General features: G+C 51.2%; 1 protein-coding gene across 5 annotated transcripts in view; it reads left to right on the top strand.

Moving 5' to 3' along the window:
- Positions 1–7348: 7348 nt before the first annotated feature.
- Positions 7349–18464, top strand: part of TMEM94 (transmembrane protein 94) — a 40079-nt gene continuing 28963 nt past the window's right edge. Inside the window, exons 1-3 of one of the 5 annotated variants that reach the window (XM_069872608.1) lie at positions 7349–7401; positions 11007–11156; positions 12231–12356. In XM_069872608.1, the coding sequence (XP_069728709.1) occupies positions 12333–12356 (24 nt within the window). In that variant the 5' untranslated portion in view covers positions 7349–7401; positions 11007–11156; positions 12231–12332. Of the gene's footprint in view, positions 7402–11006; positions 11157–12230; positions 12357–15631; positions 15896–18464 lie in introns of those variants that run through there. The other 4 variants (XM_069872606.1, XM_069872604.1, XM_069872603.1 and 1 more) reach the window with 4 other exon arrangements.

The following is an 18464-nucleotide window of genomic DNA, read 5'->3' on the forward strand; positions in this document are numbered from 1 at the left end:
AGAACTAGAACTCTCAGGGTCATAAATGATCCTCATGATCTACTACATTTCAGCTTCCTTAAGCTCCTCTTGTCAGAGGACAAGTCCAGATCTCACTCACAAAACTAAGCTGGAGCACGAAGCAGAGATATTTATCAGATCAAGTCATCTTATCAGGCAACAGAAAACTTCACCTCTGCCAAGACTTATTTACTGCCACTTTTTCTTATTTTAAACCGCATAAAGCAGCTTTAAACGCTACAAACTTGCCTGTATTATGAATACTTAAAACACTGCATGACTTAATCCTCACAAGAGATGATAATAACTGAAAGGCTTTTTTTGGCACAGATTCTCAATATCCAGAGCTTGCCCAGAAATGGATTACAAACACCACTGTGTTTGATGAAGATTAACAGGCTGTGACCCTTCAAGTTTTGGCCCCTGACCACAGGCATTCAGTAGTTTTCAGAGTACGGAATGAGCTTCCCCAAACACTGCCCTGCTCTGAGTCGCTCTCCCGTTACTAACCGTGCTGCAGAACGTTTTGCTCTACAGATTATGAGAAAGATGTCTGAGCCAGATGCCGCAGGAGTTAACGAGATGGCATCGCTGTCTCCTATAGATTATTCAGAGCTACTCTGGCACATTAAACCTAACAGACCAAACCCCAAACTGCTGGTAGGAAGTTGGGAAGAGAATTATGGAATGGTTTGAGTTGGAAGGGACCTCCGTACGGAATAGACATCCGTAACTCCTACCCTGAAACCGCAGCTAGGCATAAAGCTGAACTCCCCTGCTGGAACAGCGCGGCTGTGTAAGTCACAGAATCGTGGAATGGTTTGGGTGGGAAGGGACCTCACAGCCCATCCAGTCCCACCCCTGCCCCGGGCAGGGACCCCTCCCCTGGATCAGGGGCTCCAAGCCCCATCCAGCCTGGCCTGGAACCCCCCCAGGGATGGGGCAGCCACCCCTGCTCTGGGCAACCTGGGCCAGGGCCTCCCCACCCTCACGGTGAAGAATTAATTCCTAGTGTCCAATCTATATCATCCCTTTCCAATTTAAACCCATTCGCCCCCGTCCCTCCCGCAGCCGCTCCCGTTCCGCGCGGCCGGACAGGCGACAGCGGGCGCCGGCCCGCAGGGACCCTCCCAGGGGACCTTAAAGATCCTTCTCCGGAGCAACGGAAGCCGGGGCCGGATGGAGCAGGGGGGACGGGAGTGGGGGGGGGCAGCCCCGGCCCCGCCCGCCCCGGGGCCAAGGCAGCGGCACCGAGGCTCGGCCCGCGCCCCCCGCCCCAGGGCCGCAGCCTCGCCCCGGCCCCCCCGTCCCGGCGGAGCTCAGGCGGTGCCGGTGCCGGGGTCACTCACCGCTGGGCGCGCCGCCCCGCCCGAGGGTCCTCACCGCCGCCCGCGCCGCCGCCGCCCCGGCCCCGCCGCTCCCGCCGCCGCTCTCGCGAGATCCCGCGGGGCCCGCCCCGCTCCCTCCGACTCTCGCGAGATGTCGCTGACCCCGCCCTCTTCCCCGCCGCGACTCTCGCGAGATCTCGCCGCACAGGCCGCGCGCTCCCCGCCCCTCCCGCGCCAACTCTCGCGAGACTTCGCTGGCCGGAGCGGAGCGCGGGGCTGGGGAGAGGCGGGGGCTGCGCGGGGTCCCGAGAGCCGGCACCGGCCACCCCCCCACCCCGGCCCCGGCCCCTCCGGCTCCCACTGTCCTTTATCAAGTGAAGCAGCGCCCCGGTCTGTCTCCTTGGCCGTACGCCCCATCACGGTTCCATCCACGCCAGGAAATACTCTGCGGCCTCTTTGTGCCTCACAAGCCGCGTCTGTGGACGTTGCCTGCTAACCCCGCTCTAAATGCTTAAGCGGCTCGATAAAAGAGTCCCAAGAGATTATTTTCGCATGAATTCTGTCGTTTAAACCCTTAGTGAGGTCATTTTCTCATCCTAATAGCATCGCACTCCACGGGCGTTAGCTCGTTTCCAGATCTGGGCACTGTGGAAAGGGGTGAATTCCCCTCATGCTTCCTTCAGAAACTGGAAAGGGTGGAGGGAAGGAGCTGTCAGAGTCGAGGATGTCACAAATGTTTCAGATGCTCTTTCTGTGGATGCTGAAGTGATTCATCCAGTTTGACACAAAGACTGATGAAACCTGAGCGTGGTTCCAAGATTCTCCAAGCTCCCAGTGCGTGTTCTTAGAACAGGCTTATGGAATCTCTGGTTTCAAGTGTGACCTCAAAACGAGGATTTACAAGTTCTCAGTAAGCCTTCTGTAAGTCAAACAACATCTCAGACAAGTTATAGCCGCTACTTTTAGCTGGGCTTGCAAAGCCAGACGCGGGCAACAGCTGCCATCGAGCGACGGCTGCGCCCGCAGCTGCAGCCCCGGGAAATCAAACAAACAACGCGTTTCAGAAATAGCAGAGATCAAAGCATTACAAAGATACTCCTGATAAAGGAGTGCCCAAGATGAATTCCCTTGCAACCGATCAACGTAGAACATTCACCCAGCTTGCAAACAAGTTGATGGTTTAGAAAAATACCCAACTTACTGTGCGAAGGCAGCGCAGCGTCGCTACAGCAAATGCTGGAATCCCGGCACGGCTGTGAGCGAGGGTGAAAAAGGCAGAGACGCTGCTTTGCGAGGGGATCCATGTGAAATGGGTTTTGTAGTCTAGGAATAGCTTGAATTTTCTACGACCATTTGTGGTGATAAAATGTAAGCTGAGATTAGCTCTGAGTATTTTAAGGGTAAGAAAAATCTCGCTGTCTGACATTTCTTTTGGATACTTTTTCAAACGTCTCAGCAGTCTGGGGCAGTAAATGTTTGGAGTTTGCTATGAATAGATCAGAGGAATGTTTGTTAAAACTTCATTTTTTGTGTAAGCAGCCACTCTAGGTTTAAAATCGCTGCTCAGAACATTCCTGTTAATGCCTTGGTACTTACTGAAGACCACAGTTACGATGACTGTTACAGAACCACAAATATTACTGAAGACAAACCCGAGTCATAATACCGGTCTTATCTTGGCACAGCCCTTAAACTGTGCTCCATTAATGTGTGTGTCCTTGCAGTGGAATTTAACTGCTGGGGAAACTTTTACATTATTAGGGCTCAGAATTCCCACTCTATTTCAGCTAAGGAGTAAATGTTTCCCAAATGCTTCTCTTCATTCAAAGGAATGAAGTGACCTCTCACTACTTTTAACGTGCAGCTTTGTGTTAATAGCAAAGGGAACAATATCCAAAGGTTATGATAGATGTATACACATAGACACAATAAAAATACGTTCTGCAAATGGGAAACAGAGGTGTAGGGGGCTTGTCAAAAGCCACACAACAAACTAACGCCACGGTGTTCAACGGCACTAGAAACAGAATTTATTGTTCTCAACTGCCTCGCCTCGCTGTGAGCAGCCACCAGCTCTCCCTGCGCAGAGCCCCGCTCTGCTCCGTGCTGGCCGTCTCACAGCCACACTGAAATGGGATCCCAAGGGTCTCCGTGGATCTGCCCAGGCAGTAAATCAGCCCTGGTGCTTGTGACCCAGACATAACTGCTGATCTGCCAGAACGGCTTCACAATTTCACTCACTACAGAGATCCTGAGAGCACTTGTGAAGCAGTTTAATCGCCATGTGAGACAGTCAGGGACTGCTCGGATGTTTATAGACCAGGAGACAGAAAAGTTAGCTTTGCCTCAAAACTAGTCGGGAAAAAATGTCCAAACTGAAACAACCCGTGAGTCTTACAGGAAAGCCAAAGGAAACTACGCAATAAAAGCAGATTCTCGTCTGTACCCCACATGTTTCTGTGGTCGCAAAGGCCGTTATAGAAATGACTGTGTAGGAAACACAGCTCTACCTGGGAACTGTGATGGCCACATGCCGGAATTAAATGATGAAACAAGCTGGCTGGGGTCACCCAGAGCTGCTTGAGCTCCAAAAGAAACCTGTCAAAGGGAACCAGACCCAACCACAGCGTGCCATCTCCCCTTCGCTAGCACAAAAGAGCTTCTGCTTTCTTCCCACTCCTGGTTCAGTCATCTGTCATTTTCAGGACAGCTTGGAATTGTCAGTTCAATTACCTTTGGTTTGGAGAAAAACAAAGCAGATGCTGTTTACTACTAGAAGGCAGAATCTCTCTCTTTTGAGGAATATGTAAGCTCCCTTAATTTTTTCTTTTTATAATTAGGCATTGAATTATGTGCATCTTCCTTATTTATTAAACAATACCCAGGAGCTGGGAAGAAATATCACTGAGCTAAAATGAAATACTATCCTCTTTCGGCAGAGCTGTTGGACAACTCAACCATTGCGTTTAACTTTAAAGAATCAGGTTTTGTATCAATCTTCCCCTTTTAATTCCCCTTAGCACTACACACACATCAGAAACGCAGTCATTTCCCAGCATCTGTCATGAAATGTGCCAAGGGGTGGGGGAAGCAGAGACAGCACCGTTGCCTCTTCTAAACAATATGACATTTCCTCATCAGTTTAATTTGTAAATTATTTTGCACTACTCTTCAGACATCAATGACTGACAAAATGCAACTTCCAACATCTTGCCAAAGTGCTTCACTTAAAAGAAAAAGGCAAAGAAAGGTTTGTTGTTTTGTGTACAGTACCTGCTTTCAAGAGGTCCTACTCAAAGGCTGCCGCCTGCTCTCCCGCAGCAGCACGCCAGCGAGGGCTGGCGGCCAGGGACACGCAGCGAGGTCAAGCAGGTCCCTGGCTGTGCCGGGGCGGGAGCTCACTGCGTGCAGAGCTGAGCCCCTGCCCATATGTTGTGGTCCCAAGAGCAGACGGTCAGTCCCTGCACTGGAAACACGGGGAGCATGAAATGAAGCATTTTCAGACCATACACACAGGTTTGCAGGAACTGTTTAATTTCTGTAAACTCACCCCCTACCAAAGCGACACAGGAGGCATTTACACAAGGAAACAATTCCAAGAAGTACAAGGATGTGGGGGAAAAGCTCCCAAGGAATAGTTTTAATAGCTATTTTGAAGCAAGTGATCTTAATTTTCAGGCAAAAGTGACTGATCTGAGCTTTCCGTATCAGAACATTACAGTCTATAAACATCCAGAAGCAGCAGCATCTCATTTACCTTTAGACCATTGATTCACCATTCTGTAATATAAAAAAATAAAGGATGAAATCTTAATATAAGACAGGGCACTTCCTCATGGAACAGGTCCTTACACCAGAATTCTCAGGTCTAGAAATCATCCCCGTTTAGTGCCTCTTGAGCACTTCACAGCGTTTGCCTATGGAGTTTTCCCTTTCTCAGCAGTACTAGAACATGTTGGAAAGCGCCCTCCAGATCCCTGTCCTTTTTCTGAACCCACAGCAACATCCTCCCGCCCAAGGGTGTTTCTGCTCTTCCAACCATCTCTGCAACAATGCATCTTGGTAACGTATTTCATTTATTGTCACCATACTCTGCCAGCACCAGGTCCCTGAATCACTGAGGTGGACAGTTAGGTCTGATTTACGGAGGAGGAGATAAAGGCACGGGGAGGTTAGAGCTCTGGTCTCTCAGCCCCTACAGCCACACATCTCATTGACAGAAATCCCACACAGAGCGCACATGTGAGTGAAACCAGATTTTATTAGTGACTTGCTCAAGACCATAGGCAATGAGTGTCAGAGGCAAGGTAACGCAGACTTTGGATCGCTGTTCAAGATATGCCTTTACTCTGACCTTTCATTTACAACCTGCTACTAATTAAGAAGATTTTATTGGGGGTGGAACAACCTAAAGAGGAACCAAGGAGATGCTTGTGCAGCACTAAGTGCAACTCATGATCTTATGTCCTTACAATTCCAGTAACACATTTATCCTCTTCCCCTTCCTTGTACCGTCTCTAAACTACGCCATAAACTTCCCCAGACCTGTCAGTTCGTTTCCTTCTCGGACACCAAACCCACCCACAGCGTCACCCCAGAGCACCAGAGCTGCAGGGTGTCTGTGTTCACCGATTCTAGGGAATTGTTCTGGGTAACAAACAGCGCAGGAAAACCAGGAGCTTTGCGGCCTCACTAAAACTGCGTTTCAAAGAGCTGCAATCACCCTCGCAGGATTCCCCGCGCTGCGTGCATCCAGGCAAAGCCCATTGCAAAGGAGCATCTCTGCACTCCCAAAACACCACATCCTTGTCCGAAATCACATCTGCAGGGAAAACAGGGCAGAGCTTAAGCTTTCCATACAATTAATTGCCACAAAACCACAAACAACTGCAGCAGGCTCTGATGCCTGTAGTTCAGCACAGTAACGAACTCAGTTTTGAGGAACCTGATCCTGATAAGAGCAGTAGTTACTATTTCAAAGTGGAATATTTTGATTTAAGCTGAAGTTCATTCAAGTAACTGTATTTTTGGAACGTCAGACAGATCATCCCTCCAAGAGCACGGGGGTTATAGTGTGTTTTTTCAAGCAGTGCTTTCCCAGACACCGGTAGGTCTTGTGTTCGGTCTGGGCTGTGCTGAACACAGGTCCCTTTTGCTCTGACCCCCTCTTTGCAGACCCGCCTGCTCTCAGATGAAGGCCAGGCAGAGCTGGGGCCAGGTACAAACGAGCAAGAGATTGGACTGGTGTGAAATCCATAGTAACGCTAAAACGAGTCCTTGGAAAGTAACGGAATCTGCTCAGGATTTATAGAATCATAGAATAACCAGGTTGGAAGAGACCCACCGGATCATCGAGTCCAACCATTCCTATCAAACACTAACCCATGTCCCTTAGCACCTCGTCCACCCGTCCCTTAAACCCCTCCAGGGAAGGGGACTCAACCCCCTCCCTGGGCAGCCTCTGCCAGGGACCAATCACCCTTTCTGTGAAGAATTTTTTCCTAATGTCCAGCCTAAACCTCCCCTGGTGGAGTCCTGTCCCCTGTCCCTTGGGAGAAGAGCCCAGCTCCCTCCTCTCCACAACCTCCCTTCAGGGAGTTGTAGAGAGCAATGAGGTCTCCCCTCAGCCTCCTCTTCTCCAGGCTAAACACCCCCAGCTCTCTCAGCCGCTCCTCATAAGGCCTGTTCTCCAGCCCCCTCACCAGCTTTGTTGCTCAATATGCAGGTGTGTGAGCGGGGGACGCCCGCCTGGCTGCCCCGACCGAAGGGCGTTCGCTCCCCCCGGCCCCGAGCCGAGTCCCGGAGACGCGGTTCGCGGCGCCCCCGCCCGCCACAGGGCGGGAACCGGGCGGGCCCCTCAGGGCGGAACCCGGCCTCGCGCTGGCCCCGCGCCGGCCAATCAGCGCGCGGGCGCCCCGGCTGCACCAATCAAAGGCCGCGGCGCCGGCCCCGCCCCGCCCCCCGCGCCCCGCGCCGGCCAATCAGCGCGCGGGCGCCCCGGCTGCACCAATCAAGAGCCGCCGCGCCCGCCCCGCCCCCCCGCGCGCCAGGGACCGCGATGGCGGCGCGGCGGGTGAGTCGGGGCCGGGCGAGCCGGGGTTGCTCAGCCCGGAGAGGAGAGGAGAGGGACCTCGGGGCAGCTCCCAGCACGGAAAGGGCTCCGGGAAAGCTGGGGAGGGGCTCTGGATCAGGGAGGGCAGGGACAGGACGAGGGGAGCGGTTTTGAGCTGGAAGAAGGGAGAGAGATGAGATCTTACAGAGAAGGTTTCCCTGTGAGGGCGGGGGGGGCCTGGCCCAGGCTGCCCAGAGCAGGGGTGGCTGCCCCATCCCGGGAGGGGTTTAAGGCCAGGTTGGATGGGGCTGGGAGCCGCTGATACAGCGGGAGGTGTCCCTGCCCAGGGCAGGGGTGGGACTGAGGGGCTTTGAGATCCCTTCCAACCCAAACCATTCCATGATAAGAATAGTACAAGAAGTTTGTTTCAGGTGATGCTACTGAAAAGGTAGCTGGAGAGGAAGGGAGAACACAGGCAGGAGCAGACTGTGTTCTACTTACGTGTTTAAGACTCGCTGAGCTTGCACAGGGCAGCTTGTGCCACAGAGGAGTTATCTAAGTTGGTCTTGAAAGCTACCAAAGGCAGCCCGTGAGTGCCAGCACCAATCACCTTCTTGAGGCGGCTGCCGCACAGTGCAGCTTTCGTGCTGTCTGAGGAAAGAGAGCTGCTGTGGCACGCTTGCCTAAAACCCTACTGTTTTCCCCCAGCAGCTGTAGGATAGAGTTTCTAGTTAAACAAGCAGCTCCAACGCGATGGGATCCGAACATACAGTAGTGCGTGATTGCTGTGAGCAGGTTGCTTGGAGATGTAAGTTTCCATATAAACAAACTGTTACTTAACAGCTGCTACACCACCTTGAACTGCAGGGCTGCTCAAATACAGCAGCGCTTGAATAACCTCACAAGCAAACTAGATTTACTTTCCAAGAAGTGGCGTAACAGGCATGCACATAACTACCTACACGGTGCTAGGCTTGTGCAAGATCTCTTTTGTTCTTTAGATTAGTGCTTTATGTTTCTTTGTTGTCTTTTACTCAAGCACATCAAAACACTTTACATAATAATCTTAACCGTGACCTTTTAAATAAACACATTGCCAACATTTTTTATCTGATGAGAAAGAAGATTAAGATATTAGTGCTTTTAGCCTAGGTCACCAAACAAATCAATATTGCTACTGCAAGCACAACCAGGAAAACAAACCTCCTCCTGATAATCTTCGTTGTACAGCCTTGGGTGAGTCCTTGTATCTTTGGGGCTGTCCTGGCCTTGTTGGTCTGACCCAATCCTGCTGTTTAGAGCCACAGTAGGTGCTCTGCAGACCAGGCTGCAGAAGGGGAGCCCTGAGGAAGGGTGGTGAGGGTTTATGTACCTGGGGCTGGGTGGGGCTGGCCAAGGGCCACAGGGGATTGGCCCAAGAGGAGTCCTTCTGCAGGGCTGGCCAAAAGAGGGTCCTGCTGGGGCCTGGGCAGCACTATCCTGCACCTGGGCCTGCAGGCAGCAGGATTGGCTTTGGGTTGGCTGCGTTAACATCCCTAATAGTGGACGGGACCATTACTACGCTAAGTCAGGCAGTTTGGATCTCTGGCCAGAATCTTCCTGAGTGCAGAGTGGTTCTTGAGGAGCTGCAGAGAGCTCCTCTGTTTTCCTTCCACAGCCGAGTGAGTCAGCCCACTGCCCTATTTCTAGACACAGCTCATCAGACAAATGTTCATCATAAAACTTTCATGGAGCTTGTTGTGAGTGTATTAAAATACCCAATGTGCTGGGTGGATCTGTGCCTTTCCTACACGAGGGCTGTGCTTTGCTTGGAATGCGCGTGTGAGCTCCTTTTCATTAACGGCTTTGGGGAGCAACCAGGGAACACCTTGCCTTTGGCACGGCGTTAAATATCTCCAGCTGGCAAATGCTGGTAAGGGTGGGTTTGCCTAAATTGACTAGACTGTGCATATTACACCCTTAATTATAAACTGGAATTAAGAGAAAGCTGCACTGTTATCTGTGAGCTGGCATAATTCAGCAGAGATTGTTTTGCTAGAAGATCCTATGAACACAGAACGGGCTTCTTTATTTTATTGTGGGCTGCTGCCTTTTTGTGGTTTTCTAGCACTTGAGGATTGTTTTTGTAAGTGGAGGTGGTTGCACAATCCCAATTACCATAATAACTAATATTGTGCTGGTGAATGACACCTGTCACTTGCAGGGAGCTCTTCCATCCCTTGGCTGTGAAATGCTGTAGCTGTCATGCGAGGCACTGTGCCACAAGGCAGATGATGTCTCACTCTTCTGCAGGAGCTGGAGGGGCCTTGACAGCTCCCAGAATTGTGCCCTGTGTTGCGTTATTAGCTTTGATCCAGACTGCGTACGTGCTGTGTCTTTCTATGGCAGGCTTAGAGTTCCTGGCACAGAGTAGGTAAAACAATCCTTTAACTCCCAAACACTCTTTTCTTTCTTTAACCAAATGAGGGAAAATGGACACAGCAAAGATCTCTCAGATTTACTGGGGGTTGCTGTTAAAACAAAAATGAATGTTCTTTCAATTGTGTAGTGCCTTCTTTTACCAATCTTGAAAGTAAATGGGTGATCTGACTCTTACAAGTGTGCCAAAGCTGTTTCTTAGGCCCTTTCTCTCTCCTTGCTCAGCTTTCTGAGCCGCCTCTGCCCTGTGAAGCCAGTCTGATGTGCAGTCCTGTAAGGCTGAGACAAAACTGGATTTCACCCCTGAAGGCACACTTGTCAGTTGGAAGACAAACTGTAAATTCATTTCAAGTTTGATCCTATTCCTGGTTCAAAGTGGAATAGATCTCTCTCTGATTCCTGCCATTTAGCAAGGAAAGCGGAACCTGCTTGTGATCAGCTCCTGTTTCTTGGTAGCCGTGCACGAAAGGGACGTATGGCCTCTGCTGAGCTGATGATACCTAGCACACACCCAGTGCTAATGCAGTAGATCTGCCTTGCTTTACAGGTGCTGATAAACGTACTTCTCTGAAGCAGACGTGCATATCCCGGTTTATAATCCAGGGTTATCGAGACAGCGAATGTTTAACTGGCCCACATTTTGCCCATTTTTTTCACCAGCAGGTACTGAAGCCAAGCAGCACGGCTGCCAGCCCCTTGCTGAAATTATGGGATGCTCCCAGTGGGTCTCAAAGCAATTGACCTCACGGGGTGTGCCTTCGGAAGCCCACGGATCAGCAGACGTGCCTGTGTTGCCAGTCGTCAGGGAGACATCATCTGCTCATGAGCGGGAAGACCGCCTGGTTCTGCTGATGTCAAACATAAGCTCTAATTTGAGCCATTTTCTCTGAGGTGGCTGCTGGTTTTGGTTATTTTCTGTTCCCCCGTGTTTCTATTCTCGGGGACGGATGAGGCTTCTGTTCTGAGGAATTCACGTTTGGCAGCAGGAAATGCTCAGGCTCCCCGTAATTTTTCACAGAGTAACGTATGTTGGGAACTTTCAGTAAATACCTGAAAGCATCAATGATCAAACACTTTAGGGAAAGCAGTATCATTAGGGTGATTTATTTTTCTCCCTAAAGACTTGTGGCTTCAGAAACCCATTTTTCTTCTGAGTGTCTGTAGGCTGTGCAGTTATCTGATCTTTCTGCTTTGCTGGTTGTTTCCAGGTTCTGTACGCAATGGTTCACGCTGTATAGCTCCTTATTAAATTTCAGTGCTGATGCCTCACACTGATGGGGTGAAGTGTGGTGAGCTGTTCTGCTTTGAAATCCTTAGATTCCAGAGGAGGATCTGAGAGCACAGTGTTCAGTGCCTGTGTAAGTACACTGGCTGCGTAAGACAGCATTATCTGAAAAATGGAGACGTAAACAAAGGTTTGAGTGGGCCCTTGTGAAGCTCCGCTGCAGCTCAGAAGGGCGTTTGAACACTTACTGATACTCAGATTAATCTACAAGCCTTTCTCTTTGCTCAGGGTTCTTCCAAACAGAAATGGGCTTGGGGTGATGGGGATGTATTTTTCAGGTTTGGAAAAGCCCCGCGCTGAACTCATTAGTTCTCAGAAGGCAAAGAGACTCTAACGTGCATTGCTGACTGCTCCACAGGGCTGTGGGCTGTGGGCTGGCTGAGTGTGGTGTCCTGGCTGTTCCGAAGGCCGGCTTGCTGTTAGCGCCGTACGCTTCTCTGGGGCAACGGACGCAGATCCTTTGTTTTGTCCAGAAAAGACATTTTGCGTATATGAAAGGAGAATGAATCTGTGCCATGAGGGATAACTGGGGAGGTGGGCTACAAGGAGGATGTGAGTGCCAGAGCTGCTTCTTTCCTCAGTGCTGCTGCACTTAAAAAAACCCAACCCCATTGCCCCAGCCTGGTTCCCTGCTAGTCTGGAATTGGTTTTAGGAGTGCTGGCCTGCTCTGTGGTGGTCAGGTCCACGCTCAGCCCCGCAGTGCAGACTTGTCAGAGAGTGGATGTGGTGTTCAGCAAACGGAAGGGTCGTTACTGCGGGTTCCGTTAGAGATCAGGTGAACAAAGCTCCTGGTAGATCAGAGCAGTGAGACAAACGGCTGTGGGTGGCACGTACTCCAGCACCAGTAGAATCCAGCGCTTTGCCAGCTGGTTTGGATGCTTGCCCCAACGCGTGCCAGGGCCACAGCAACACTCTGAGTGGCAGGGAATGTAACTAAGTCATCCACTGCTGCCACGTTTGGGGGCCTTAAGCTGATGGGAGCAGCTCTGAGTAAGAGGAGGGTTGGTGGACTCACAGAAGCACTTTCCACTTCCACTTCTCCTTTAAAGACCAACCCTGAAGTTTGAATTTTGTAACTTTCATCCCTTTCTTGTCCTAAATGGAGATATATGGAGAGATCGACTGCTTCCCTTCCTGTTTCCACAGGTGGTGATGTGTAAGTGTAGCCAAGCCCATCCCTGCCCAGGAGACATCCTGCCCTGAGGAGCAGTCCTCTCCTGCTGGACATGCTTACGGAGCTGCGTGGCCATGGACCTCAAGGAGAAGTGTCAGGTAGGTTGCTGCTAAGGCTTATGCCCAGCTTAAATGCTGAGTCCTTTTAATTGTCTTTCACTGTGGTCATTTCTTGCCGTTTGGTGTTACTATGGGGTGGCAGAATACCTGGTTAGTGTCACAGCTGGGATGTCTGTCCCCTTCATGTTCCTGGGGATGGACGTGCTTGTGCCAGCAGGTGCATCCTGTGCAGGGGCTGAGGCACAACGCCGGTGAGGTGTATACTGTCACTTAAGCTGTATCTGTCTTGAGGTTTCAGGTAGGACTCCAGGCCCCTGACGGTTCACTTGGCTTTATTTGAGGGGCTGAATGCACTGAGAAAGTTTCAAAAATGAACTAAGGTGATGAAATCATCTGAGCCAGGTTTCTTAGATGATAAGCATATGTGTTTCAGACCTGCTCTGAAAGGTTACCACAGCAGTGTAAGTGATTTAACAGGTCCTCAGTTTGCACCTCAGCTCTTGGCTTGCCTGTGAGACATCTGCAGTGCTGGAGTTTGGTTCAGCAGTGTGCGTGCCCAGCAAGGCCTTGGTTTGCTCCTGCCTGAACCTCTGGCCCCGGGTGTGCTTTGAGGACGCTTTTGAGCTATGTTGTTTTAGATCAAATTGCTGGAGGCAATATGAGGCAACATTCCAATGAGGATGGTTATTGCTTTATTCTCTTGTTGTTGACATCGTGGGCTAATCTGGTATTGATCATTTTGAGAGGTGACGCGGTTGGCCGTTCTGTGCAGGGGTGAGTTCTGCATGGGGTCTGAGTGCGCCGACACAGGCAGTGCTGCAGCTGCGCCAGAGCAGCGGGGACGCTCTTGCTGCAGGTCACTGTCTGTGGGTCATTTCTCTCTTTCTCCTGTGACATTCTTTGTACAACGGGAAGAGCAGATCGAGTCACTGGACAGGCAATAACGTGGACGTGTTTGTGACAGGCCTTTAAAAGGCCTCTTGGGAAAGTGTCCTGCACCAGGAGGTTACGGGGGAATTGTGGTGTTTGAAGTCCTGGGCTCCTCTCCTGGCTTACTGGAGTTCTCTCCCTCTTTTCTGCATGGGGAATAAAAGTGAAGGCAGGAGATCATCAGACTCTTAAACAGGAATTTAAAAAAGCTGCATGTTACGACTTGATTTGTCTTAATTCTGAGGGAAGGCCATGGTTTTGTTCTCATTAGCAGTACATTATTGAGTGTTAAGGGGTTTGCTCCTATTTTTTGTCAGTACTGCATGTCCTTGTTTCATGTCCTTTAAGGTGGAATCCATCCTCCTTTCCAGAGTGAAGAACTTGGGACACATTTATGCTGATAAGGGAACAAATTAACCTGCTGTGTAACCTCAGTAGTAAATTTGATGTGCTAGGTTTATTTTAAAATGCTAAAAATAAAATGAACCCAAGTGAAAACATCAGTCCTAAGTTCAGCTGAAAGTGATCTCTTTGCTCTGCTGGACTCGTGTGATGAAGAGGCAGTGCCCCTGGCACGGGAGGTGCGCTCTGAGCACGGCCACAGCCCAGACATCTTTCACTTGCCGAATGAGTGGCTTCTCCTCCGTCTCCAGGAGCTCCGTGGGCAGAAGGGCTGGAGGATCAGGGTTTGTCAGGTGTGATGCCAGCTGCCTTCCAGTTTTCACCAGAAGCCAAACACTGCAGAGAAAGGCAGAGAGTGTTTCAGGAGCAGTGCCAAAACCTTCTTAAATTAAATCTGCTGATAGCTTGTTCTTTCTCCTCTTCTCCTGAGTTTTTAGTTTACTGTGTTTTTCTGAAGTGAATTTGATACTTGTGAAAGGTGCCAGGATCTATGCTCCAGGACCTCCTCAGCTGATACAGCAGCATTGATTGCTACAGGATAGCGCTAGGTCGTGAGTTTGAGTCCCTTCAGATGCAGGCTGTATTTGCGAGAACACCGCCTATTAAAAGTTATTGACATCATCCGTGTAATTGCTGCAGCCTGGATACGGCACCGGGCCTCCCGGCCAGAGCCCAGAGATGTGTTCAGGGGAACAGCTCAGCAAGCTCTGAGATGAGAGGGAGGTTACGTGTCTGGTAGATGGGGATTTGTCCATTCTTACCCTGTGGTGGTGGTGTTGATCCTTTCTCTTGTCTCCTTACTTTTTTCCTTGTGATGAAGTGAGTAGGTGAGTGGTTTCTTAGCAGGAAAAGAGGAAGGAAGGCAAAATCGTGCCATTAGGACATTTTGTTCCTTTCTCTGGTTTGAAATTGTTGTCTTGGAAACAAAATGCCCTGCAGAAGGATGAGGGATGTCCTGCCTCTTTTTCCCCTGCTTTCTCCTGGAGTCAGGTTAAATGCAGTGGCTACTGCCCTCGGTGGGATTACGTACCAAGGTGTGACTCTGGGCCAACATAGAGGTGGTAACTGGACCCTGTGTTGGGTCTGTTTTAAATACAGAGACCCCTTAATCTCTGCACTTCTGGCTTTAAACACGTGGGAATCTCAGGGGAGACTGCTCTGCAGAACCAGGAAGCCCCAGACAGAATTAGGACAGCACTGAAGTAGGAGCTATATAAAAACCCACTCACAAACGTGCTTCTCTCTGACAACAGGAAGGAAACATTCCTGGAAAAGATAAGAATGAGTGAGGAGGCTCATTCCTTCTTCTCCTCCAAAGGCCTTTTGATCCCTTTGCCTGCTGTTCTGCCCAGCCCTTCCCCGTCTGCACTAATCCTTCACCTTCCCCGTGCCCCTGCCTGGGTGTCGGTGAACAGGGAGCCCTGGGCACAGCCCATGGCTGCGAGGGATTCGTGTGCGCCTTTTGGTTTTGATTGTGTGGGTCAGGATGTACAGATATTGGATGCTGAGAGGGGCTTTTGCTGCTTTCTCTGTCAGCAAGAGAAGAGGGAGGGGCCACTTCAGACTTGGACCTGTGTCCATCTCCACTTGTTGAAGTGGCAAATGCTTATGTTTGTGAATTGAGCTTGAATCCAAAGCTGTGGGGTCATTGAGAAGACTCCTAGATTTACATCGGGGAGTCAGTATTCCAGGGGCTCCCTGTCTCTCTGGCTTTCTTCCTTGCCTGCTCAGGTGGCCCTTGCCTTGTCATAGGTTTTGTAGCACTGTCCGGTCTGAGTTGCCATCTGCTTTTCTGCAGAGCCTGCCTGGCGGCATCAGCCCTCACTGTGCCTGCGTGTGCATCTCTGCAGGCAGGGAACCCACAGCTCTGGCTGGGTCAGCTCTGGCTGATGAATGGACCGCTCTTACAGACATCTGCTGCTCTCCTGGGCAAACTTTCTTCTCTCTCTGCCTTTTTTCCCCCTGTTTCTATCCCTCATCCCCCACCCCCATCCACCGCCTCCCTGCCGGCTCTGCAGCGTGACTGGAAACAGGCTGAATTAATCAGCAGCCGGGTGCTTCACTCTGCTGCTTCTGCCTCGATCTCTGCAGCGCTGGGCTCTGCACAGCCTCGCTCTCCCTCTCTGCCTCTCGCTTTTGGAGGGCAGTGGCAGTGCCAGGCGCTGGGGAAGCGGCGCAGGGATTTAGCCCAGATGCTCTTCAAGCAGGCTGATCTCTGGAACCCCCGCCAAGGCAAATGCCACAAAGTAAGTTTCTCTTCCTGAACATTTGAATCCAAAATGGCTTTCCCCCTCTCCCTCCCCAGCCTGCATCCTGCCTGATGTGATGGTGCATGAAGAGCTTTAAGGTCCTGGGAAAGAGGTGATGGTGGGACATGAAGCAGTGAATGACGCTTGTAGCTGGGGAATGGCTTGGTGCTGGAGGTGATGGGGAAGGAAGCTCTGTTTTAAAATTGCAGATTTAACCCTAGCACCAACAGGAGGGGCCAAACATGATTTTAGCTGCCGGCTCCTGCTTTGCTATCCCTCTGCCTCATGACAAATTTGTCATTTTTTTCTCTGCTTGATCTGTAGCTGTTGATCCCTTTGGAACATCTTGCAGTGCATCTGCTGGGCTGTGTCATAGTTCGAGTCCTGTCCCCAGAGTCTTCAGACGCAGAAGTGGGGATGGGAAGGGAACTGATGGGAATGAAAGATGAGCTGAAGTTCTGGGGGTTCCTGAGCGCTGCTGGCCTGCGGGAGGGGGTGAGCATCTTCTGGAGTGAGCTCTGTCCTGGCGTAGAGCAATGTGCTGTGGGGGAGCCAGAACAAATATGAGTCCCTGACTGCTCTCTGAGCTCAGAGGGATCCTGTCACCGGGTAAATTACAGTAATTAAAGCTTGATAATTGAACAGTACAGGTAGGGTTCAAAGCACTGCATAAACAATGCCTCACCATGTCGGCAGCCTGGTGGGGCAGGTGACTGTGGCTGGGGATTTGCTGCTGCAAACAGACGGAAGGGACAGAGTGGGAATGCACAGCTCAGAACTGGGCTGCTCCCTGGGGAGCAGTCGCCTCTCTCTGCTCTGTTGCTGCTGGCCGAGGGTGCAGCAGGGTGCTGAGCTTTGCATTGCCCGTGTGGAAAGGTGGATCCTGCCTGGTGGCATCTCACTCTGTGCTTTACATAAAATGTGAACGTTGTTGTCTGGATTGGAAAGGGCTCTGTTTGCCCCAGAACACAGAGGTGATTCAGGCAGCTGCCCAGCGTGGCTCTGCCAGATCTCGGAGGTCTGTGCTGCTGCAGCCGTGTCTCTCCAGGCCAGGCCCTGTCAGCACTGAGCTGTGGGGACCCTCAGAGCCTGTGTCCTCGCTGGGGACCCAGCTGTGGGGGCTCTTTTGTCTGGGACAGGGGTGGGCCGGGGCTGCCATTGGTGCTGCTGCTGCAGGTGGAGGAGGGAGCCTGTCCTTGGCTGTCGCTCTGTCCATTAATTTGGGCACAGCTGTGCTGAAGACTTTGTTCTGTTTGATTTGAGACCACCAACAGCTGAGCTGCGGCTGCCGTGCTCATCTCAGGTGGCGTTCAAACCAAATATTTGAGCTGTGTTCATTGTGCAGTCTGTGCCCTTTTCTGGCACCTCCAGTTGTAAAGGCAGTGGTCTCCACAGAGCCATGACCTGCCTCATGGAGCTGCCTGGATCCTGCAGGTATCAACAGGTATTTCTTTCTTCTCTGCTTTCCAGTAGTGTTCAGGGGGGCTGGTGGATATCTTCATAGCGACTCTAGTTGGTGGGGGTTGGTTGTCCCATTATAGAGGCGAAAAAGTAGGGCACAGAGGAGCGTCTGATTTGCACGCTGTCATGCAGAAGTCTGTGAGAGAAGGAAGAACAGAATCCAGCTGTCCTGACAGTCCAGAGCTTTAATCCAAAGCTTGTCTTGTGGAGCAGGACTGTGTCAGGGAGGCTTCATGCTGCTGGGTCACTATAGAAGTACTCTCACTGGGATCAGGGAGCAGATCTCTTTTGGAAAGTAACCAGGTCAGTACTGAGAAAGACAAAAAGCTTGTTTCCCTCTCTCAAACTGTGGAGGAGAAGACAAAGAAGGAGTGCACAGATCTTGTGGCTCCCTGTCTCCTAGCTCCGACTGCTTCTGTTGCCCTTCCTGAAGAGTCAAATCAGCTCTTCCTCTGCTAGATTGGGCTCCGGTTCCCCTTCCCTGCTGCTAGCAGCAAGCTGAGCAGTACTTTAACGTAGAGGATATTTCCTGAAAGAGGAGAAATTCACGCCTCTTTCCATCTTCCCATCCAGTCTGCACCTCAGCGCGTCTATTCCCTCTAGAAAATAAGATCACATGCACAAAAACTCTCTCCTGCGCGGTGTGGTTTTCCCTAATAGCCACCTGCCAGGCAGAAGCTGCACGTGTGCCGTGCTCGCCCAGCCTCAGCCAGGCCCTGGGACCAGGCAGGGGCAGCTCCGGAGGAGCCCAGCGTGCACCGAGAGGCTCCCGTGCTCCCCTGCCTTGCCAGGCAAAGGAGGAAGCAACTGTGCATTTTTTTCTCGGGCCTTTTTCCCTTTAGGCATGGGCCAAAAGGAAGCAGAGCCTTTGAAATGCCTCCTGAAACCCACTGGGACCTGGAATTTACAGTCTGCTTTTCCTTTTAGTTTCCAGCAGAAGCCCCTGCTGAGGCAGCTGGGTGGTGGAAGGCCTCTCGCTGGTTTTGTTTTGGCCGGAAAATTAGCGGATTAGCCTTTCAATGTGACTTTCCAAGGCAGAGATGCGAGTGTTGAGGTTTCTGCTAATGAAGCGACACCCGGGGTGCCCCCCTCTTGGTTTGTGGCA

This window comes from Phaenicophaeus curvirostris, chromosome 19, assembly GCF_032191515.1.
Source record: "Phaenicophaeus curvirostris isolate KB17595 chromosome 19, BPBGC_Pcur_1.0, whole genome shotgun sequence".
NCBI classification, from domain to species: domain Eukaryota; kingdom Metazoa; phylum Chordata; class Aves; order Cuculiformes; family Cuculidae; genus Phaenicophaeus; species Phaenicophaeus curvirostris.